At 37.3% G+C, this 25,285-nt stretch overlaps 1 protein-coding gene across 1 annotated transcript; it reads left to right on the top strand.

Annotated features, from left to right (window-relative positions):
- Positions 1-1,550: 1,550 nt before the first annotated feature.
- LOC145782003 (E3 ubiquitin-protein ligase PDZRN3-like) lies at positions 1,551-23,748 on the top strand. The gene is made up of 10 exons (XM_082593728.1): positions 1,551-1,769; positions 6,354-6,619; positions 6,814-6,931; positions 9,319-9,420; positions 12,694-12,756; positions 14,695-14,793; positions 17,294-17,488; positions 18,753-18,866; positions 19,908-20,030; positions 20,282-23,748. The coding sequence occupies exons 1-10, from the start codon at positions 1,749-1,751 to the stop codon at positions 21,965-21,967; spliced, it is 2,787 nt and encodes a 928-aa protein (XP_082449854.1). The 5' UTR covers positions 1,551-1,748; the 3' UTR covers positions 21,968-23,748.
- The last annotated feature ends 1,537 nt before the right edge of the window (positions 23,749-25,285 follow it).

Raw genomic sequence — 25,285 nt, 5'->3', positions numbered from 1 at the left:
TTCTTTTTCACTGTCGTTTTGTTAAAGCTGAATATGTTTGAATTTTATTCGTACGGTTTTGATAGAAAATGATATTATGCCTTTACAACGCTGTATATCCGTGGTAAAAATTCATATCTCTGATTTTTTGACACAAAAACGAACTTTCTTTAAGTGATGAAAAGTCATATGTTGTACAGTACCAGCATTCGTTTGATGACGTCGATATTGTTGTGATATATTTTGCAAATCTAATATTGTCAATTTTTTTAATTAGTTGCATGCAATTGCAAATTTACTTTGACTTATCCTTGTAGGTTGGCTGAATGCAAGCGTCGGCAATTCATGCACAACCATCAAACAACCTTACATCATTTTAAGATTTAAAGGAAATCTTTTTCTGGTGACTAAATAAAGGTTATAACAGAACGCTGTATTTGCCCATATGCTTAAAGCATGGGTCGCGAGGGTCAAAGATTTGGCTCATTATATCAAAAGCTTGTCACAGACTAGGTTTTTATAGACGAAAAAAGCGAGGAAAGCTTTTTGTGGACCCAGCGCGTTCTCTCGGTGAAGCCTTTTTCTTACTTTGCTGTCGGTCAATAGTTCATTGAACAACGGCGACCAGGCAAGCAGCGAGCTCATATCGTCAAATCACACTGTTGTCTGTTGCTCATGAGTTGTATGTTGGTGCTTGTTGAAAACAATTGTGTGTTGGCTTGTCAACCGCTTTTTTTTTTAGTAAAATCACGTTTTCCTGCAGGCGAAGTATAAGCGTGTTTTATTTTTGCTCAAAAGCAACAGTTACCCAAGGATAATTCACCAGGATGAGATTTAGAAAAAGTTATTTCTTGATTGCCTACGTTACTGAAACTTTGACAAGCTGCAGATCGAAAAAGATTGGTTTGCTTGGCCAGAAAACAGAAAGCGTTTTCGGGCATATTTTCTCGTTTGACCGTAGAAGGTCGATTATGTTTAGAAGTTGCTAAGTGGAGTCACCTTTCCTACTAGAAAGGTCGCGATTATAAACTTTTACACTTTAACATGCTTGGACTTCAAAGTTTAATACCTGTAAAGCTAAAAAGTTTAATTAATAAAAAGCATGAAAGGATGAGCATCTGTTTGGAAAGCTTATGTTTCATTAGATAAAGTATACAGTAACTTTAGTTTCTCTAAGATTTCTGTATCTAAATTATTAAGCTGGCAAGCAATTCCAGTGCAGTTGTTTTGCTGTACTGTTTATGAAAGTTGTTTTGTGGAAGCTTGCAGTTGCAGATTAGGTACTTTTAACACTAAAACCAAATTAATTAAACAGGCTGCTGGAATTGCAAGGCAGCGTGGTGTAAATGATGTACAGTTGTGCCTTTTGGATTTTCAAGATCTTAATGTTTTTCTGCTAACATTTCCTGACCATTGATTCCAGACTGCTGCTACATTCCAAATTTGCGTTTAGAATGATTAACATATTGTTGGAACAATGACACTTAGAATGTGATTTTGATTCTGCAAAGATGTCACTGTTATTACTTTGTAAACCAACTAAATAACCTTTGCAGCATAAACACGTTTGAAAGTTGACAAAATTGGATAAATACTGCTAAACGATACGATTGTTAAGCTTTTTATGTGTTGAGTCTCGACTTTGGATTTACTGTATAACGTATTGACTGTGCGTTGCCAAGCAGACTCAAGTGGATTTAAGCATTGCCAAGCAGAAGATGGTCATTTCTGTGGATTAAATTACAAAGGATATTTCGAACTCATCGAACATGAATTTCAAAATACTCACAGTAAGTGGACTGTTTGTTGACTTTGTGCACATAGTTCGACAGCAGCGCTTGCTGTGAAAAATAAAACAGTTCAAATTGTAGTCAATGGAAAGCTGCGCAGGAGCCAAGCCCAAAGCTTCGTGGTGAAACGAAGAAAAATATTTCGGTTCATCTAAATACGGGTCCATTTTTGATTTTGACTCGCCTTGAATTATTTCCAAGCTACACAGCGTGAACGCTATACAACAGCGCATCAGTAATTCTTTTTCGTCAGCAATTGTTCTCCGAATAACAACTGAACTGTCCCGCTGCAGGTCATCATCAGCAGCTTTCACCACTGGTTCACAATTAGTTACTTCGATAAAAGGATTGCTATTGTTTCTTGCATAATTGTAATCGTCCCATTCAATGCCTTGTGTGAGCGTCCGCCACTTCAAAAGTAGAATGCAAAATGTTAGACAAGGACCACTAACTGAGTGCTGCATTTCCATGCTTGAGCTTGGGTCGTCATGGCTGCTTGCATGTTGCACCGTCACCCCACTAAAAGTTGTGTAAATAAAACAAAATATTGTAAACAGTGTTGTCACACAACTGTGGGAAAATATAAATGATCTTCTGCCTCCCGACAACTTTTGAATGAATAACTTTATGTTACTTTTTTACGTAAAAAAACGTTTCAAAAATCCGGTTTGATTGCGAGTGAAAAGGCACTAATTGTTTGAAAGTGCCTATTTAAACTGCATATCAAGTGAAAACACGCGCTCGCATATTGCTCCGAGCAGAAATGCCGGTGCTTGCAGACTGGAGTGCCTTGTACACTACCCACTTAATCGTTTTCACCTTGGAAGGTTATTCTTTGTGGTGTTGGTTTCAACACGACCACATCATCAATCATTTTGGCAATAAAGTGGAGCGAATGAGACTGATTTGTTTAGTCTAACAATAAAATGACAGACGATAGTACACTTGAAGTCCCAAATGTATAATATGTTACAAGGAGACAGGATTGTCACGCTGAGAAAGGAATTTCGCAACTGCCGAACACGCTGCAAAAATATGCTTATTTAAGTTTTCTTCAGACCAGTTTTAACTCGGTAATAATGAGGTTAATAAAGACGTCCGAGTCAAAGATATCTTTTTTGCATAGCTAAGGTTAATGCAATGAACTCTGATTCACTTCCATCGTCCAAATGGTTTTTGAAATTTAATCAAACCGGTCAAGTGGTTCGCTATTGCAAGCTGACAGCGGCTTTTAGTTGAAATACTGAAATCGGATAAACGGATTTAGGGCAAATTGAAATTTATTCGATAAGGAAGCTAAAAAATAACATCTGTGCGTTGCAGTTTCTCTTCTTTTGTCAAGAGTCCATGACCTTTGTTATTAAAACGCTTTCTGACTGTACAAAATAAACTCACAGTCACATCTCATTGATGAGAAGACTTCCTGAGCTTTTTGTCCTACTTAGATCCAGCTCTGACTTGAAAGCTGTTAGGATTTTTTTCACTTTTGCTGGAAGTGTGTCATTGGTGACTTGGTTTGGTGTTTCCATACGCTGTTTGAAATATTTAGTAACCGCTCGGTCTTTATGTCAAATCAATTGATGTAGTATTTGCTTGAACGAGTTAGTCAAGCTGTTGCGTCGAGTGCAATGTGTAACTTTAGCGTTATGTTACAAGCTGGAATCTGCGCGACCGTAGTGGTTGAACGATGTTTGACAGAACGAAGGAGTGACTTTTGTAGCACCTGTGGTGAGAAGACGAGCCTTGAGAAAACATCTGCAGAAACAAACCAAGTTTAGCTCCCGCAAAGCAAAACCAACCAATGCTACCATCCATTAGCTTGCCACCGGTGCGGGCAATTTGTGAAATGTTAAAAGAGCTTGAGAAATATCAACAAAGCTATAATGATACGATTAACCTGTTTTTTTTTTTCTATAATTATTTGTCTTTGGGATTGCAATTTAAATTATCATTAGTGAGCAGCTAGTATGTGATGTTTACATTTCTTTTCCAAGTTACATAGATCACTAATATAATCCCAAAATGTAAACAGCACTACACTGCAAGTGAATACCTCTAATATAACTTAAGCCGTATTGCTCCCTAGAGCAAACGGAGCAAATAAACTTAGTCGTGTGTGTGATTTTTGTGCAACAGGACCCTCTATTTTTCGATAGAATTTTGCAAAGTGCTGCCATCTAAAAGTATTGACAAGTAATTGCTAAAGTAAGTCTACAAAGCATTACAGGTGATGTGGTGTTTTGAAGATGCTTGGATCAAGCATTTCTTTTTGATGCGACGTTAGGTGCAAGTAGGGCTTTTGAAACCAAAATTATTTTTAAATACTTTCTTTCGACGTATATATTTCGTTGTCGTTTCATTTCAAATTAATTTCATTTCAAATAAAATGAATGTTTTAAACGTTCCAGACGCACGCAATTTCAAACAATCTGAACTTTATTTTTATGTTCTGGCTGTGGTTCACGAGTTAAACTATGTTCATGTTTTAAACGTGTTCCATATTTAAATTTAAGTTGCATTTTTTTAAACTTTAAGCAAAAATTAGTAGCAAGCTGCACGAAGCCTTATCAATGAAGGCCATCTCAATTTTTCGTGACTACATTTTCGTGGTAATTCAATATATCCGTACATAAGTATGGTGTGGCACAGTTCATCAACACAGAGATAGAGAGACTCCACAAGCTGGTGAAGCTAATATTTTTAATGAACACATGACAACGCGTAAGAAACGATTTTGAGTTTACGAAAAAAGAAGACTCTCACAAAATGCTGGCCTACTCCTTGTGTTTAACGTTTTTACAACAACAAAAGAATGCAGGTCTTGTGTTGGACCTGCTCCCGCGAACTGTGCCCGAGTCAGTAGGTCCCAAAGACGCACCGGAGCAAATTGACTTGTTGAATCGAATAATTTGCATCTGTGTTGTTGCAGCCATAATAGAATTTCTTTTGAGTCCATCCATGGATTTATAGAACAGCAAGTCCTTAAAAAGATAATAGCAAGTTGAAGTACATTTAAACGCTTAACTCGCGTTTGCATGGAAGATTATTATCCATGTTTATTGCCGACTTAGTTACAGTGACACAGACAACCTGTCAGCATTGCAAGACAGATTTGGCGTTAACATGCTTTTACTACCGATTTGAGTGCTTTGTTGACACATGTAAATGATAAAGAATGTATCTTGACCTGTCCATGACCTTGATTCACTACTCCAATATATGGCAAAACTTTGTGGTTGCTTCACGTCTCCAAGCTTCTTTAAAAGAAGAATGAAGTCTTATGGTGGTGTCTAAGTGAAAGGTTTGTTTTAAGAAAACATTCTCACAATTTTTGAAAGGTTTTAACGCCAGAATGCTTCATGCAACACATAATAAGAATGGTACAGACAATTATTGTCGCATAAGCCAACAAGAACATCGATAACCTTTTTTTAAAGCATAGGTTGTCAGGAATTTCCTTTTAAATACTTTAATCGTCTGTTAATAGGGTTGTTTTACACTAAATAATATGTAAATTGGTATCTTTATAAAAACAACTGATCATTATTATTCAATTTTATAAAAGTACAACTATGTGTGCAACCACAAATTGGTAGTATTGCTCCAAATGTGCGGTTTGAAGTAGCCAACTTACACACTTATAGCGTCAACTTGAGGAAGAGATTCTTCAAATATAATCGCTGTGTGTCCTGTAATTGTTTCAAATTTTTCCCCAATTTTGAATTTAGTTTTATTTTGCCTTGATCTGGCAGCACAGAACTCGCACAAAAATTAACTAAGCACTTAATTAAATTCTGCTGTTACTTCTTTGGCCTCATCACTTATCTTTCTAAGAATCTCTTCAACTATGAGCGGTTTCCGAATCTATATTACAGGTCTTCACTCTATTTAGTTCACTTAATTGGTGATAGCGATCATGAGCCAATACGAAAAGCTGCGACCTTATACAACTGCCCGAGAGATTGTATATTAGGCTGGTATAGCCTGTTGCAATGCTTTTGCAGAGTCACTTTTCCGTGAATGAAAACACACTGATTTTAGCCTACATGTCAAGATATCGTTTCATAGGGAATACCTACGTTTCCTCGCTTTGGCAAAAGCCAAGCACGTTTGACGCGTATGCAATAGTCATTGTTTATTGTTTAGTGTTTTGCCATCAGTTCTAATTGTCAGGTAAACTGTCGTGTTTATCGTACTCATAGCTCCAATTTCTTCTGTTTTTTTCTGTTTGTTTGTTGCCAAATCCTTTGGTTCACCCAAAAATTACACATCCAATGAAGTCACCTTGTTGTTGATAATTAAGTTCAATGGAGCAAAATTTTATTCGAAATTACAAACTGACTTCCTCTCTTGTCACTGAAAAACTATTTAGCTAGCAAAAGTTATCACTTTACATCGTTTTAACGTGTAGCGACGATACAAAAAGCACATAAAAGTAACTACTGTTACCTGGGGTAGAATTGCCCTTAGTTCCTTTCACCATTTTATTTGGCGGTGAAAACCGTTGGAATTTTTCTCAAAATTAGATTGAAGAGATAACGCGATTTGTAAGCGCCATCACAAAAGTGAGCATGTGCGTTTCAGGTGAATGGTCAAGATCTCTCTGGAGCCTCACATGAGGAAGCTGCAGTGGCGCTGGAGCATGCCCCAGAACCCATAACGGTCGTGTTGGCACGAAGCGGAGGAAAAAAGTCTCCGGCAGATTCTCCGAACTCAAGTTCACAGAGCCGAACGGAAGAAAGTGAAAAAATTTCGATATCTACTCAAACACGAAACGAAACGTGCTTTTGCAGATTCTTGCTCAAAAATAACCAAGACATCTCCGATCCTCTTTCGGCGTCAATTATAAGGTAAGTTGATATAGCACGTCAATCATATTAAGCAGCTATATCTGTGCGAGTAGATTTTCTATTACTCAAGGTACTGAAGAAGTCGGCTTTACGATGGTGAAAGCTTTATCAATAAATTATACAATTTTTAACCTGACTGGTTTTGTTTTCTTGTTAACCTGACTTACAACCTTGCTTGCAATTCTTTTCAACAGCGAATTAATGCGATATCGGGATAGTCAAGCAAATACTGAATCATATGACGTCAATGATGCGGAAGTACACCATGATCATTTCTCACACGAAGATGAATATTGCAACATCGACTGCGAAGTGAGTAGTCGGGTGTAATCACGGTGTAACTTTAATATCATGAATAGAGTGATAAACTGATAACTGATAACCAAATCCAGTAAAAACAGCCATCCTATACAGAAAAACCAGTTATTTTTACGTCTGACGTTGAATCAATGTAAAAATAACGGATTTTGTTGTTTGGCCAATTATCCTGATTCCCTCTTCAATATCAAATGACCGGTTTTATTACCCTTGCATTGGTTTGTTGTATTGCAAGTATGGCAGCCTTCTATAACCAGTCAGTAAACTAGCTGTTTTTATATAGTTTCAATGTCACTGGCTTGCGTCCCAAAATGATTTGCTCTCGACTGAGTTGGTATGTAACTAATCCCTCAACCAACGGCCGTTTTGAGATGACCCAGTGGAAGGTTCGTTGTTTGATCTAGTTATCCTGTGGGAGGATGGTAAACGGATTGCTACAAAATGGATTGGAAATCGGATAAAGCGCTTATTTTAAAATCTTAAGAATTAAAGCGGACTGACGAAATGAAACTAGAAACGTAAAGGAAACGTCTGGTGTTCCCAACTGGCATGATCAAGAAATCAAACCGACCTCACATTTAACAAGCTGTGTGATTCGGATAACGTCTACTCAATAGTGTACAGTCGTGTAGAACTTAACTTATACTTAACATGGTATTGGCTATTCTATATTGACCTACTTCTGGTTGATATTTTGTAACACTTGTTATCTAAGTTTCCTGTTATTGTGAGAATGTTATCGGTAAGAACAAAAAAAATTTCTGAGGATATTTTTTCAGTTAAGTTACGTGATTACGAAATTTAAAATATCTTTTTCTGGTTGGGAGAACATGGCAAAATGTCGTTCGATGAGTTTGTAGCTGTAATACAGTCACCCCTGTTTGATAACGCAAAGGTGTAGAATTTCAGAATATCTCATGGAAGACATGCCGTCTTTAAACTAATCTTAAATTCGAATTTGATCTGTTTGATAACATCGCATAAAGCCGAAATGACCGACTTGTAATTGAGAAAGGTCGCTCGACATTACACCTCGGTACCAATAGCGTATGTACTGACGAGTATTGTGCGTTTGTGTTTGGTTTACGGGTCAACACAATACATATTTTCCTTTCAATGAGCTGACCTTTTTCTTTGTACATTTAAAAGCAGTCGACATGGGCGGGAAAATTGAACTATATGTAACAGAAGACCAAGTGTTGTGTTGAACTGGACTAGGAGATAATCGCACATTATCATTTGATATGGAATGCTTGTCAGTCGTCGACACTTTTCAACGTTCAAAGTTCCCATGCGAAATTAGGCGCCTTTTTGTTTTGATAAACAATAAGATGATGATACATACATTCAGCCTTACGTCTCCTGCCTAGTCTAAGGTGACGTAAAACAGTTTTTGTTTGTTCATATTGTTGTCATAAAACAACAATTCTTAAACATGAAATGTTGTGATGCAGTTCAATCACTTCCTTGGGTGTAGCTTTTTGTCAATCCACAAATTAATCCCAGGTTTTATAAAACATGACACCGTGTCTGGTAAATTGTCGCCATGTTGTTGCAACCGTGTCGCAATGAACAACAATAGGCGAATTTATAAACCATGTTAGGTTTACAAAGCAGTTGGGGTGTAACCTAAAACAACCACGTTTCGGGGTAACACCGAAATAAAATTGAGTCGATACTTATCTCATGTGTTGAAACGATTTTCCTGTTTGAGACTAATTAAATTTGGCAAGTTTGCAACCTTTTGTTTGGTTTGCCTTGCAATTCTTTTCAAGTCCAACGCCTTTCAAAAGGTGATGATTTGCGTGGCGCCTGAGAGCGTCAAAGATACGTGCTTATCTTTAGACATAGCATGTGAAGGTGTGAACAAACTACCTGAGAAAAGACTAAGGGTAAAATGATTGTTTGACAGTTTCGGTTAGTTTCAAGGTCTTTGAAGTTTTGGTGTTTTGAAATATATGTACACGGGATGTTAAGCAGCCCTTGATCTTATTCTGGAGTAGACCTATACGGTTGAACTGGCGAGCTGGAAATGTTTGATTGTTTTACGTTCGTTCTGAAGTGGTGCTCCAAAGTTATACAAACTACGTTTAACAGACGCGTTTTTTACGTAAAGTGAACCATTAAAAACCAAGTCTAACATATACATTTTTACGCTGGATCGTTTTGATATGACCAAAACTATTAGTTTAGCTAGTAGCTGGTTAAACAAGGGCGTGGCATAACGCTACTGTGTCGTCATATCAACCGCCCTTGAAGTATTATTCAGGAAGATGAAGTTTCTATAATTGATGTTTTATTTTTTGTTGATCGAGTGTGCCAGATTGAGCAAACTGAATGAGGACCAGCAAGAAGTAACTAACCTATTTTTCCCTCCACAGGAAATCACTTTGAAGCGACCCTCAGGTGAAGAAAAGCTTGGCATTGTACTTTTTGATCACACGGACCCTTTCACCAATCAAGTCAAAGTTATCGTCACTGACGTAAGTCTTAGGCGGGGTTAGAGTAATTCAATCAATCAGGTGTACAAGCGTCTCGGGTAAGAAAAAACTTGACAGGCTGGTTTTGTTCCTTCAGCAGCCATCGTAGAAAGAGCGCTTTGTTTGTTGCGCAAATGTCACTTGTTAGCACCCAACCTCAAATTTTGTCAGCTAAACAAGACGCAACATGTGGTGTGACTCTTGCTCGAAAGGTCTCGAGCCCCATTAACGAAGCCACTTCACTGATTAACCTCGATGTGGCGAGCAGGCAGCACAGCAGTACATCTCCATAACCTTGCTTCGTCTTCTTTTATGAAACAACAAGGTTGTTTCAGTTTGAAAATTTTCTTTCCTTTTGTAAATTTCAGTCTACCTTTGTTCTAACGTTTTAAAAAATGAGCGTTTGTTGGAAGAAGCTTTTCCAGATAGTAAAATTTGCCATTTGTTGAGACGTTGACAAGATGTAAAAGACAACTTTACAACCTGGATTGTGCCAATCTTTCACATTTTTAGTCCATGACGATTGGGAGGTTTGAACAGAGCGATGATCACACACATTCGTTCAGCTGGCAAGAGTTTGCTATTCTTGTCTGTGGGCTTAGCAAACTGTCATATCTGTCAAAATTATGGCTTTGTTTTTTGAGTTATTAGGCGGCCACCTTCGTTGCAGAAGACATTTGTAGCTTATCCTGTGAACACAATACGTCGATGCTTGCTGAACACAACACATGCAACGTCGATGCACTAACAATAGATTGACGTCATAGCATAACCTTTCTGAGACTTCAAGACACCTGTATTCGTCCGACAGTCTACCAATTGATTAATTTCTGACAAAATTTTGTTGATGATGTTGTTAAAATTTTCTTTAAAAATGCAAAATGGCAAATAGCCTAAATATCATGCACAACTATTTAGCATTTGAAGTTGTAGAGGGATTCAGTGCTCGTAGGTATGATTAATAGACAGCAGCCAAACAGTTTATTTCAATTTCTGGCAGTAAAAAAACAACAACAATTTATTTCCTTTCATCGCAATTGACACCTTGACGTAACTTCTAAAGGCAGAATTCCACTGAAAACATTTCACACAGCTTTTAGTAACTTTCATTAAACCTAATTGTGTCCAAATCATGCTTCTTTTAAAAAAATACAGCTGTGCTTGTTTCAACTTCTTTGTCGTTTTCTCCTTTGCAACAATAGCAGAGTTCATAGATGGCGATCTGGATCTGCTGATAAGCCATAAACAGTCATACACATAAACGATATTGCGATAAGCAAGTAGACGGAATAATATTTCAATTGTGGTCGTGCTCTCAAACGTTTAAGATAGCCGTTTCTTTTGGATAATATTTTTTACAACAGCACACCGCAAACTTGATATTTCAGAACGTTATTGGTATACGGCAATTGCAAGATTCTAGCATTATATTAAACGTTTCAAGCACTATCATCATCAAAATCGAAAATGGTTTTCAAAAATAAAATTTGCCAAATTGCTTTCAATTTCTTTGTAAACTTCCCCTGGTTAACAAGCACCACCATTCATCACAAAGTCAACATATCATTCAACAGCATCACCTCTCACGCCTTACGTAAAAGATATTTCGAGATATCCATTAATTATCCAACCACATGACGTAAAAAGACAATTTTTTTCTCCGTAATGTTTCTTGTTTTCTGCAGCCTGTTGACATTGCATTTGCGTGACATGATGATTTTCAAAACAAGCTGTTTTGTCGCTTATCGCAGAAGATTGTTTTTCGCAAATTGATGCGTTTTAACTTTGTTGTTCTATCGATTTTGTTTCACGAATTTTTGTCGAAAAGCTATTCTCAACAAACGTTTAGCATAGTTCTTATTTAAAGTCTTGTAACATAACTCTTATGGAAATGAAATTACTCCGCGACCCTCAACGAGCCGCAAGAACAAGGCATATTTTTCACAATGTGATTATTGCAAATATAGTTGCACTATAGTGTAAAAAGTGCGAAAAGATTTTGAACTTTGTTCTTGAGGTTGTGGCCTGTTGTCCTTGAACATGTTTAGCGTGAGGCTAATATTTTGTAATGCCTAGGGCAGCATCAAGAAAGAATGTTTTTATTGCTTATTGGAGATGTTTTTTAGTATTTTAGAAACCAGCATCTTACACCCTGTACTGTAGATGTATCTTAGCTAGCAGATTGGATGACATTCTGGCTCAGTACGAGCTCGTCTATCATGTTCCGAGTGATAAACCAAACTTTCCCACAAGGTTCTGTAAAGTAATACCTTTTGAGACATTTGAACTGATTGTTAGTTATCAGTCGGTGATGAGTACCTGCCGTCTCTGGTAACAGCTTGCTGATCAGAGGTCAACATTCTTACATTTCCGTTTCAGTAATTTAGTCTGCACATGCCTAGGTTTTGTGAATTACATAAAGAGTTAACTTTGTCTCGAAGTTTTTATGCCTGGTTCATATTTGCTTCAATGAATATCCCGATAAATTTTAGTAATTATAGTTATACTGCAATAAAGGAATTATATTAAGTAATAATATTGAAACTAGGTCATCTGAATATTAAAGCATACGTTTACTTATATTTTTTATTCAGTAACATTCCAATAAAAATTCACCTTTTAGTGAAAACGAATAAATCGAATTTTGTCTTTGAAACGCATACCCAGTAAAAATCTATTGAGTTAATCGGATGCTATGGAACAGCAAAGCCTTTGATTGACATGGTTAACGTCGGAGAACACACACATTGCTAAAACAATCATCGTGTAATTTCTTTAAAAAACTTTAAGAGATAAAAACTCACCTACAGTAATTATCAGATGATCTGCTTATTCCATGTTTTGTACACTTACTTTATGACGTTTTAGCTTTAGATCAAAATTTCTCAATGCCACCTACTGTAGTGTCACTGCAGACCGGTTTTCTTTTTCCCACCTTAGCAAAACTTGAATGCAATAGCAATTATAACTTTCAGGAGTGTCGCTGTTTGGTTTGCTTATCAAAAAAATGCATAGAATAGCTACTTCATAGTGGAGTAGACAGTAGAGGCATGCAAGAAATGAGTGCGGTTTTCCACTGAAAAGCTCTTTTCTGAAGGGCGTAAGCCAATTGAGATTCGTTAAAGTTTGAAAATACAGTTCGCATAATTTCAAATATGTGAAATTAAAAATCTCTATGCACGGAATACAAATATAATAATTTTCACACAAAAGCAGTTTTTTAGCAGCTTTAAGTTAACAAACATTATTGTAAATCATTTCTATTATCGTTTGCAGGTAGCTCCTGACTCAATAGCTGCGCAGTGTCTGAAGATTCAAGAAGGTGACCAAATCTTGAAGGTGGGTGAAAACAACAATATAATTCAAAGTTAAATAACGACCTGTTCTGTTTTTCGTAATAGTTCACTTGAATATATGCAGCATCCTTCACAGCAGCCTCAAGCTTGAACGAGGCGTGCCGTACTCGTAGATACTCGTAAAGCAAGAATTCAAAACACGCTTTGTTGCAAAGATATGATAACCTGACCTTGTTTGTGGTTGGGAAGCACCACGGATTTTACACAGTCCTAACTTTTAAATTAAAACAGATTGCGATTTTGACTCAACGAAGTTGCTTTTTTAAGATATTATTGCAACGTAACTCAAAAAAAAAGCTGCTACAACAAAAAATCCGTTTTCGCTTTGCATTATCATATTTTTTGCGCAAAAGTCGACAAAGCTTTCTTCAAAGACATGAATATCTGTCACGTGACAAAAAAAAACTGACGAAGCGTTTCTTATCACTTATCAGTCTTCTGGGAATCGTATAACTCCTCCTAGCCACATCTGGGAACTCCAAAGCTGGTTAAGATCCCTGTCACCCGATAGTGTTCTCTCGGCTTCTGCGTTCCATCAGTTGCAGTGTTTATTACCATAATCTCAAGCATCATGCCACTGTGCTTCAAAAGACCCACAGAAGCATGTTTGCTGTCCTTCTGCACTGTGACGTTTCAAAGAAAGAAAATTAAAAGCTTAGAAATTTAAAAGCTTTTACCACAATGTGATCAAACGCAACTTTTATTTATTGCTCGTGGCGTAACCGAAATTTGCAGATGTCAATCAAAACGAAATTGATTGATGAGCATGTGAAACGTCAGGTCTGCAATGTTTTTCCTACTGTATAAACTCTCTGTCATAAAAATCAACTGTTTTTTTCCTTTGATTATGTAATACAGCAAGTTGAAATCTCGATTTGACTTGATGAGTGATGGCCCAGTAGTCATGGCATGTAAAATAATATCTGCTTTAACGTTTTGTTATACTTTTCTTGCCATTATTTCCTTCATTTTCAAGGTTAGTTGTAAATCCACAAAACTCAAGTTGTCTACAGTAGTTTTGATTGTAAAATTAATTTTTAATTTCTGCTACTAAACGTTGAAAATACCAACCAAAACTGAACGTTCAGACCAGATGTGCGTGCGCAAATTTGATAAATTCGTCGTGAGATATTTACTCATGTGTTTTTAGCTGCACATAGCTTACACTAGCACCTCGACACCGTCAGGAAACACTATCCGATAGATAGTTATCTACGACCTAAATGTGGCCAATGTTTTAATTAACGTTCTGAAGAATTCCGGGAGAAACAATTGTGATAGTCAAGTTTGCCAATATTTTATGAAGCTCCATAAATCAAATTTGTCGTATATTTAAACAAAGGGATGATGTTTGCAAATAAATATTTTGTGGAGGTGCTTGAGTAATAACTACACGTCGCAGGTAACACCGTTTCTCACTTCCGCACTGCCAATTAGTTTTATTTTCTCTCATAATATCTCTTCGTAGCAAAGGGCAATGCGCAACATATTCTTTTGTCAAATTTTTTCGTTCTCTTTGACCTTTCCAAGAGGCATTGCAACTTTGTCAAGCTCTGACATGAAGGCCGCTCTGCTGCGCTTTCATGTTCCCTAAACGATTGTTTTGCTCTTTCTGTCTTCGTTTGCTTACTAGAATTGTTTGTACAAATGCGCATAGTGACGTCAAAGATCTGTCAGCGAATGCCAGCTTCAACCGCAAAGAAATTTTTGAAAATTTCTACTCGAGTATAAAGCACACTGATTAAAAACTCACGGTTTTTGAAAGGAAAGACGAAATGGAAACGTTGATTAAAAGTTTTACATATTTAAAATCCAGATCATTTTTTGTAAGGTGTGATGATCCGAAATCAAAATGTTTAAATATTTGCATAATATTTTGAAAGATGTGTTTTGAAATAAGTTGACGTTGTTGTTGATGTAGATCGACGGTGAAACAATCAACTGCATGAATGATGCCTCAAGATTGCTCGACAACAACAACCAATCCACTTCTTTTCTTATTGGCCATCCTCGAACTACGGTGAGTTACTGTACAAAAGGTATAAGCGAGCAGTGCCACCAAAATACTGAGCCATGGTTCAACGATGGCCCACAGTTTCTAAGAAAAGTCCGCAGTTTCTTTAAGAATGGTTTAGAATTTTTAAGGAAGGATGGAAATATTTATTGTTTTTGACAAGTTCACTTCAATGGAACTTGACATTCAAATGCTGTTCCCTACGTATGCCACACAACTTTTTCACGACTGATATACGCCATGTAAAAAAAAAAGATTGAGGTACACTGAAAGGCTGCCTCCCAACAATGAGTCATAACGCATTCAATGATCTTGCTTATAACGCCTTTTCATCTTCAGCTAAAGTTTTTCATCAATCAAACACCTCACGTCTTCTTTATAGTTGTTTGTATAAACTGTCAAAATAGATCGTCAAAAGTTTTGACAAAGACGCACGTGTTATTGCTGTGCTCTTTGGGGGACGATATGTTTGTCTTCTGTCGAGCTTAAAGCCGCTTAACCGAAAAGCAAGGCATATTTATGGGGTCGATTTCTGTCGTGTGTGTTTATATCTTTACGTTCGGTTCTCCTTGATATCGTTACGTCACATATACAATTAATAAATTTGTTATATTTTTGACATTCAAGAGAAAGTAGACACTTGGCCACTTGGCATGTTAAGCTTCAATTAGAAATTTCAAACAATAAGAGCTGCTACATTTGCTTGCTAAATGTGAGGTATTGCTTTGCCTATCAACAGCCTTTCGTCTGATCAAGACAGTCAAGTTAATCCACTGCAAACAAGTGACGCCCTTTTTACATTTAGAAACGGCGACTGCTGTGCGTTTGGTTACATTTCTGAAAGCATGGGAAAGAGCCGCTGAAATAACAATCGATTTATAGAGGGAACATACCACCGACGTTCAATATAATCTCTTGCACTCCAAGCCTGTTGATATTGTCGATTACAAACGCATGCGGTTTGCACACAAGTTTTTTGTCATCATTTTACGTCATGCAGCATTGAAACAACGTACGGTTATTTGACTTCGTGAGCTGATAAGGAAATAATGTCAGTTCTACTGGAACACAAAACGCCGCTATGCAAACTTCTGAAGCAAAAAGTAGATCACGCGAAAATATAAACATGCACAAGAAAAACCTAGTACCTTTTGCCATGATGAATGTCGGATTTACTGGCTAGAAACGTCTTTCACTATAGCGAATGTGAAATTAGCAAGCCCCCTCTCCCTAAGAAGTGCAGATCAGCAGCTTGGTTTGAGACCAAGAAAAAGTTTGTCAGAATAATGTTAAAAGTCCTATCAAGAAGAGGTAGACCTGTTATCACCGTTTCAAAGCGTTTTGAGTTCTTGAGTTCTGTGAAACCAAAACAAACCAAGATAAATGACTTAATTGATGATAGAGTGTCTCGACTTTGAGTCTTGACAAACTTTTTCAATCGACGTTCGGCGTAAGTAAATAAAGCTCGGCTAAGATGTTTCTGCCGCTATACAACAAACGGGGTTGTCTTATTTGCTTTTAGCTTGTTTATCCAAGCCTCGATATCCCGTTTTTGCGTCAACGATGTAATAAACAGAAAGGAGCAGTTTTCAATCTAGATCTGTGATCTGTTTTTGATGAGATAGTCAATACTATGCACAAGTTCTGAGCAGCCGACGACGCCGATCAGACTACTGTTCGCAGCATAATCTTCTTTTCATTTCGATTTTTAGCCTTCATAAGCTGCTGTATTTTATATTAAAAAAAATGGACTTATGTGCAATTGGTAGGCTGAGCAGAATGTCAACTAAAAAAGATTCTGAATTCAGTATCTGTTTGCACCTGATAGGTTAAATATCGCAAAGAAAATATGGCTTTCAACATTCACGTGACATATGGTACAGAATTTTTGTTATATGTTTTATTTTATTTTTCTAAACAAAGTCGCACTTCCGGGACATGACAGAATTAGAAACGATGCTTGTAAGAGTATAAAATTTTAACGTTTAATCTTAAATTATTGATGTTTGCACCCAAAATGCATCCAACAGCCATTGCAGCTGTAAATACCTTGACAGTGCAATTTGTTCTTTGGTGATTCTTGACGTATTTATTGTCAAATTTGGAGGTGGAGTCTTGTTACTGGGTTTACTGTAAATTATTTATATTCATTAAATGATGTGACATTTGACTGGGTGAAATACTAATCCGACTGGAAATTTGAAAACGGTGATTGCCAGTGTAGGATACCAACCGCACGTGTAGATTTTATCTTTTCATAAAAAGAAAACTTTGTCTTCAGACTATCTTACTTTAAGAATGTGAGCAGCCAAAAAGCTTCATGGAAATCAACTTACTTTTCGTTAGTAGATCGTCAGATTACATTACAATTACATCAACAAGGGTTTCCAGGTGCTGACAGGAAGAGTTGTTGTGACTTGCTTTGTTGTTTGTACATAAGCTAGATCTGATGTACCAGCTTGCAGTTGGCTGGCACCAATTTAACGAATAAACTTTTTGCTTTCAGGATCAGGACGAGTGGCTTGATGAAGACAAAGCACTTTTTGTTGACGGTGCAGACAATGATGACGTTCTTTGTGATGTCACCAATCGCATGCAAAGTCCAACGAACCGCTTGACGTCAGGTGAATTGCGATCGAAATGCCATGAGCATCAGCCAGAGAAAAACTTGCCAAAGTATGCAGCGATGGCGTCGCCTAAGGTGAGTCCACAAATTGTTCGATTAACTTTTAAAGCGTTTTGCTAAAAATTACCGCAACATCTTTTGCACCGCAAACTGCAGGACAAAATCGCAGCTAATACAGTACGTTGCAAAGCCATAACACGCGTCATTGCCAGAATATTTGCGTGACGATAAATTTCATCATTTTGCGTTCAGCATTCTTTTTGCGTACAGTGAGCAATTCAAATAAAAAAAGTAAAAAAAATGCATTTCCGCCTAAATTACTGTTTTAAAATTGTGGTCGTTATTTTTGGAGCCACTTCGACGAGTCTACAACCAAAATTAGTTGAATCAATTAGTTCGAACAATCTATTTTAATTTCGTCTGATCTTCCACATCAAAGTCTCGTTGAATGAAAACCAGAAATAAATCGAAGGCGTCAAGACGAGACGCTAAACTAAGTGCACTTTCATTAAAACGTACAAATGTCCAACAGCGCAGCAAATCAAAAGATATTGTTTTATTCCTCAATGATTCAAATGCAGTGATGGATTAGTTGCATACCTTTAAGACTTAGTCTTGTTCTTGGTCTCAATCCGATTTAAAAAATTAATGTCGCTAAATGAAAATTGTTATCCATACATCTTGGTTTGTAAAGCGGTTTGTTATTACGTGTATCGAGCATGCAATTCCATTTTCTAATTAAAGAATTCATTAGCAAAATTCAATAGTTGTTTGAAAAAAAAAGTAGTTTTATATGCTAATTAATGATTTGTCCAATGTTTTAGCGTTATGCATTGTATATTGTGTTGAAATGTTTTGTTCATTTTATGCTTGTATGTCAGCTCAAGAAGTCGCAATAAAGATTATACTGTAGTAAGATTACACTAAAAGCGCACTGAGTGAGACTGTAACTTGATCAAGCGCCATGAGATCGGTTGTATGTTGTCTGTTCGTTTGTCTAGCACGGTTCATTGACTTGGTGATGGAACTGCGACAAATTGTATTTCAAAGTCTTGATCAATTGCATGTTTAACTTGTTTTTACGTAGAATCTACATTAGACCGTTCCATTGTTTTATGCAATACTGGATAGGGTTAAGATAATTTAGAAGACGGACATGGAACTTTTTCAGACGGAAAAACGTGATATTGACACTTGAGTCAATTCTAATCGCTATGCACAGCACGATTGCAAAGCATATGTGCTGCATTCACATCTTCACCAGATAAAACTGGTTGATAATGATTTTGTCTGGAATCTGGCATAAATTTCAATCGTAACCGAGTTCTTTACTCCCTAGATTCCATGTGGTTCTAATGGGACTACGGAAAGCGCGTTCCACAGTTCAACAGGAAGCAGCAGTCAGACAGGAAAGGACAGTGGAATTGGCCGCACTTTGGATAGCAGCATTCAGGTAAAATGTGAATTCAGACTAAAACCTGTTTTGTTTCGCTCTTTGGCTTAGTTTTGCCACAGCGGGCTATTTTTTATGGTCAAGTGTTTCATGAGCATTTTCTCCATACTTCTGATTCAGAGCGCATTTCCATGAATTTTTTTCACGTCAATAAACGCCGCTGTCATCAACAGTTTATCGTGTGCTCGTAGTTGGAGTTACACCATCAATTAGAATAGCACTAATTTTGGAGAAATTTATTGACGATTTTTGGTTTGTTTTGTGATATACTTCCTTTGATATATTTTGAAGTATCGACAAATAATACAACATCATTCCTTATAAGGAAAAGTAAGTGCTTTTATTATAGTAGATGATTTATGTTAGCTTTTGTATGGCGAAGCAAAACGGCGAGCGAAAGGAAATCCTGCTGACATCAGATGTTTTCGGTTACTTCTAGATAATCGCAAAAAATCTTTTGGTTCTGCTTTCATAACGTCTTGAAATCCTCCCGGCATCCGGCTTACAATGTGACGTCATATTTCGTTTCAATAACTTTTGACAATAATTATTATTGAAAATGCACAATACCACTGACGTACTCGATTCTTAAACCCTCTCGAAGAGTGTACCCACCTGGCCTGGTGGTTTGTACTCGAAATTCCGCGAAAGTCTGTGACGCGTTTTCCAGCCTAGCTGCTACTTTGTTTCGGCTTCCTGATGTTTGCTTTCAGTAGCCGACAAACTCGATTACCTTGCACGGTTAACGAGGTTTTGTATCACGTTGCTGTGAGATACATCGATGGTATTTTTGAAATCCTTGAACCTGACCAAGGTCACGCACGGGAAATTGGTTGAAAAGCTTCACTTAATCTTAACTCTTGTTTGTTTAATCAGCGTCTGTCAGCCTTTACAATCGCACTTCTTAATCCAATGATGCTTTTGTCTTTTTAAAAACAACTCAACTGCCGTTTTGTTGGCATTTGCCTTCTCACAACTGAAGCTGTAACATTGTACAAGCATATACAACAGCAAACATTAATTATCTCTTTGTTTCAACAGAGTGGGTTTGACAACTGCAGTCGAACAATATCGTCAGATGTCCGTGTTTTTGGGACAGGTTCCAGTCAGGAAAGCAAAAACTCTCACGCCGTAGCAAGAGAGTTTACATACATCCAAGCACAGGTGCGAGAAAATTCGGTTAAAAGCTGCATTCCTTCAAACGCTATCACGCTTTTAATCTAGTTAGAAATGAAATCATGATATCTGGTTTCGCTTTATCACTTGGTGCGCATATCTTTTACTATAAAACACATATAATATACTTATTTTTTGCGGTCAATGTCATCTTACAAGTAAGATTCGTATTTCGTTACAAAATGTTAAACGTAGGTTTGAATTTGAATTGTTCTTGTAACAATATATCATAATTTCAGAAATACCGTTTTAAGAAACACGAAGCATCATCGAAGCACAAGCTAACTGCTGAAGCTTCAACGCAGTTCGCGAAGGAAACTGTGAAGAAGTTTGCAGCCAACAGGAGCAATACTGAATTCCAAAAGCTCAGCGATGCCATACAAAACATAGAGTTAGAAAACAACAAAAAAAATCCAAGAGTTTGCCAAAATTCAAGTGCGGAAGTATTTGTAGACGAAGTTGAAGATGCAATGAGTCCATGGGTACGAATTGCCCGTCAAGAATACGAGGAAAAATTAAGGCAGGTTGAAAAAAGCTTAGATTTACGGAACATTCATCCAGCCATGGCCTCCTCCAATGTTGCAAACTTTGAAACAGTAATGGCTGCAATGTCTTCCTCCCGCACGCCTAGCGATGCCACAGATAACACGTCGTCCGCTTACAGCACAGGAGAAAGTTTTCGCAGCTCCAGCACGACAAGTGCGTCTTATGTAGGCAATGAACTGACGTCACAGCCTCTTTCTCCTGGACAAAAAAATCAAAAACCTAAACCTCAACGTTGTGGATCAACAATGACGTATTATATGAGTAGTGACGCAAACAGTGATGGAGAAGGACCCGCTTGTTATTTAACTCACGCCGAAGACAGCGAGTCAGAAGGATTTGAAGATGCCGGAGTAGAGTTCAGTTCCACTTTTCATCCGGAGACAAGCGAAACTTATCGTCCTGTGCCATTACCTCGTTTACTACATCCTCCAAGCGAATCTGTTAATTTTATGTCTCACTCTTTAACCGCATCTACCAAACAATTGTGGAAAGCAGCAGCAGCTGTTGCTAGAAATAGACGTCAACCGAATGCAATGCAAGAACCTCATCGACATGAAAATTTTAATCAAACAAAAGAAGCCAAACGCAATTGCCAGAATCGACACCGACCATGCTCAAGAAGCACTACCACAAGCAGCAAGGAACGATCTGAGAGCGAGACCATTGTGCCAACTAATTGTCAACATTCCGGAGAAGAAACCACGCCTACAAAGGTCATCGACGAAAGTGATACGCATTTAAACAGATCTTTTTTGGATGCCACTGAAACTAAACTTGCCCAGTGTGCTGACAATTTTACTGGACCGAAAGTTCGCCGATCGTCAGAACATGGCCGATCGAACAAGAAACACGCTCATGTACAGCGATCGGCTTCTTGCAACAACCCACCTGAATTCGGCAAGCAAAAAAACATTCAAACGGATGACAAAGCTAATGATGACGTCAAAATGGAGTGGAAAGTTCGTGTGAGCAGGGATGGTACCCGGTACATCACCAAGCGACCCGTGCGTGAGAAAGTTCTTCGCCATCGTGAAAAGCGAATCTTGGCCGAACGTTGCGGCGTTACCACCGACGACGACGTCACGGAACTGAAACTGGGGCGTCACTGGTCACGTGACGACAGAAAACGTCACTTGCGTCACGCGCGTGAAAAGAAACGCCGTCGAGATTTTATGCAACAATGCCGCCTTGAAGTTTTGAACGAAAATCCTTCCGCTGATGGCGACATCGTGGAGCTTTGTCACAAGAAAATGACAAAGCAAAAACACAAGAGGATGCTACTAGATAACTTTGTTACTGTGCAGGAAATCCTAGCCCATGGAGACCGATCCAGCGACATATCCAAACTTAATCCTTTGCTAAGTGTTACATATATTTAAATCTCTGTGCCATTCAACTTCCAAATTGTCAGTTGAAGATAATCTCTCGGCCTTTACCTGTTTGAAAATAGTTAGCGGTTTAATAATTACATTTTGTGAGCACATCGGAACAACAGCGGCGTTTGAAATGCTTGAAATGTATCTGGTAAATTTCATGCTTTACGTTTTCTCCGACCAAGTCAACAAAAGTTAGACATTTTACATCGTTTCAACGTCAGTGACTTTCAACAGCTGGTAACAATCCAAACAGCAAAATCGTCATTTTTACATTCGTTGAATTAATGTAAAAAATTATTATATTTACAAAAAACACAAAACTACGCAACAATTAAATATCGAACGTTTTCGACATCACACGATGTCCTCTTCAGGAATAACATATATACAATTTTTACTACATCTGAATAAAATACAATGGTTATTATAACTATAAACAGGAAAAAACAAAAACTGCACAGTACTTCTGACTAGCTCGAACTCAACGATATAGGCTCTGCGAGAATCAAAGGTAACTGCATCAAAAGGTGTTGAACAGATCACATGATGTGGTAGAAAGGCAAAGTGCGAAAAAACTAATTTTAAAATACAGAGAGCAAGAAAGATGAGCCGCAAGCATACAATTGTCTGTTCAAAAGTGGATTGTTACGTTTTATGTACAGGGCTTCTAAGATTTTAGTTTGATACTCAGACCTGCCTCTGGACATAATCTCAAATTGTTTTATAGAAACGTTGTTTTTGCATACTGTACACGAGAAAATGTGATCTTTAATGGCACTTTTCTGTATGGAATTCAAATTCAAGTGTTCCCCAGCTCTACCTTTGATTCTCGCAGAGCCTATATCGTTGAGTTTGAGCTAGTCAGAAGTACTGTGCAGTTTTTGTTTTTTCCTGTTTATAGTTATAATAACCATTGTATTTTATTCAGATGTAGTAAAAATTGTATATATGTTATTCCTGAAGAGGACATCGTGTGATGTCGAAAACGTTCGATATTTAATTGCTGCGTAGTTTTGTGTTTTTTGTAAATATAATAATCTTTAATTATGTTAAACTTGATAACGTTGCTCGGCTTCGTATGCCTATGGTTCAACAAGACAAACTCTCTACCGAAGCTGTAATGTAAAAAAGACGGATTTTTCTGTCTGGGAAACAATACACCGTTTGTAGTGATCCAGACAGCAAATCAACCGTTTTTTACATTGACTCAACGTCTGTGGACGTGTAAAAAACGAATGATTTAAAAGAAATGTCAAAAAAGGTTGATTGACTGTCTGGGAATGTACTTCCACTGTTCACGATATAACCAGCAAGGAAATTACAAGGTTTTGTTAATTAGAATTATTAGATTATTGAAATTAGGACAGACCTTTGTAATTTGCTTTCTGAACTCGATTTTGTGACTTTTTTCATTCCTTATTTATTTTCGTCACTTTGTCGTTTGATTCTAACAAAATGGTATGGCTTATGTTTTACGTTTTGTTGTTTTGTGCTGTGACCATTGACGTCATCGTGACGTCAACGCAGCATGTGGATTGCTAAGTATTCAGCCATCACGCATACAAACTTTCCTTGAATTTGATTTAAGCGTTTTGTAATATATTGAATCTTGTTTGTTTGTTTTCTGTTTTTTCGTCTATTTCTTTTTGATATTCTTATCGCTTGGCAATATTGCGAAGAAAAAAACTTTAACGATTTTTTTGCCATCAGAATGTGTATATTGTGTTGTGTTGATCTTCTATTACAAGGTTGTCAATCGAACCTCCATTCTGCCTAATTAAATTAAAACAACAAGTGATGCAGCTGGCAGTTTTTGTTAACACCAACAGTTTCTCAGTTAGACTATCAAAGAAAAAATTCAAGAGTTTTCCACTCAAGAGTTAAATTGTCAGGCAGAAAAGCCAACTTTTTTCGAAGCAACGAGATGGAACGTTTCCAGTCAGCAAATGAGCCCTTTTTTACATTGATTTAACGTGCAAACAAAATCAATGTAAAAAGCAGTGATTAGCTGGCTGGATTGTTAGATGCGAAATCAAGTAGGCTATCAACCAAGATGTTTCGTATTTCCTTCATGTTAATTTATTATCACATCAACACAATGTTATGTTTTCCAGAAATAAACAAAGATCAGGCACAACAGTTTACTGTATTAATTACCCCACTAAAACTCATCGTTTGTCCGGTCCTTTGTTGCACACTGCACAGTAGGCTACACCTACATCATATTCATATTTGTTCAACATATTCATTATTCAACATCAACATATTTAAAGAATTTCAATTTCACGCTGAGAAAAGTAGGCAAGTTCAGTTTAAGAAACATGGTGCAACGCATGATATAAATTCGTTACTTGTATTTTTGCAGGAAAATGTTTTTTTGAGGCACACTTTTCGTATTGTTTCCCCACCGGTCATGATTTCTCTCGAAGGCCTGCTCGCATGATACCAAACATGACGTTTTTGTCAGTCTGGACCTGGATGTTCTAACACCGTCACGAGGTTATCATATGATAAAAAAAACATATGATACATGAACAGCCCACCGAGTGAAGATCTACCATACGACCTCACTGCTTGCAGGACGAGGAAAAACGTTTGGGTGCATAACCTTGTGTGACTTCAATATCGCATTGTGCCATATCAAACCATTTTTTACGATGCTTTGCAAGAGTTACGTAACGATACATCACCTTTAAAGTTTCAACCTTTCTTCTCACTATCAGGTTGAGTTACAGTCTGCCTGCAGAGAAAATTTCCAGTCGAGCTCTTGAATATGATAAACATTGCGTTTTTTCAAACAAAAATGTAAAATTTAACTTTGCTTATTCGACTATTCGTCTCAGTTGAGGCACAGTTATCCTCAATCCACATGTAGCCTACTGTTACCCTGATGTATAATTGTATTCCCATCTGAAAGTGTTTCCAACGTTTTTCTTACAAGCATCGACTTGAAACGTATTGTTTGATATTGGATACAGTACGGTACTTTGAAAATTTCAAGTAGGCTAAAATTTTTGTCCTGAACAAGCATCTCAGATGTCAATTTGAGATAATATAGATTGGATAAGGTGATGTGATGGATACAGTAGGCTACGTCTGAGAAATGAAGTTTATCAAAAAGATAGAGCTTGCCTACATTTTCATTACGGTATTTAAAAAGTTGCTCATAGACTAGTCACACCAAAGTAAGTTCAGATCTAGAATCTGTTCAATGCATTACACTAAATATTAATACTGATGAAAAATGGGCTTGGGGCTGATCTACTGTTAATCGCCTTAAGAATAACAACAGAAACCAAATAATAAGAAAGTGCGAATGAT

The sequence above is a fragment of the Aplidium turbinatum genome, chromosome 13 (genome assembly GCF_918807975.1).
Source record: "Aplidium turbinatum chromosome 13, kaAplTurb1.1, whole genome shotgun sequence".
In the NCBI taxonomy this organism is placed as follows: Eukaryota; Metazoa; Chordata; class Ascidiacea; order Aplousobranchia; family Polyclinidae; genus Aplidium; species Aplidium turbinatum.
Note: the sequence above shows the minus strand (reverse complement) of the source record. Positions and strands in the feature narration are given on the sequence as shown.

Excerpts from the sequence above, each read along its gene's own strand:
- LOC145782003 (XM_082593728.1), top strand. The coding sequence starts at position 1,749 with ATGAATTTCAAAATACTCACA. Across the intron at positions 6,620-6,813 it reads CTTTCGGCGTCAATTATAAG|CGAATTAATGCGATATCGGG; the intron begins GTAAGTTGATAT and ends TCTTTTCAACAG. Across the intron at positions 20,031-20,281 it reads TTACATACATCCAAGCACAG|AAATACCGTTTTAAGAAACA; the intron begins GTGCGAGAAAAT and ends TCATAATTTCAG.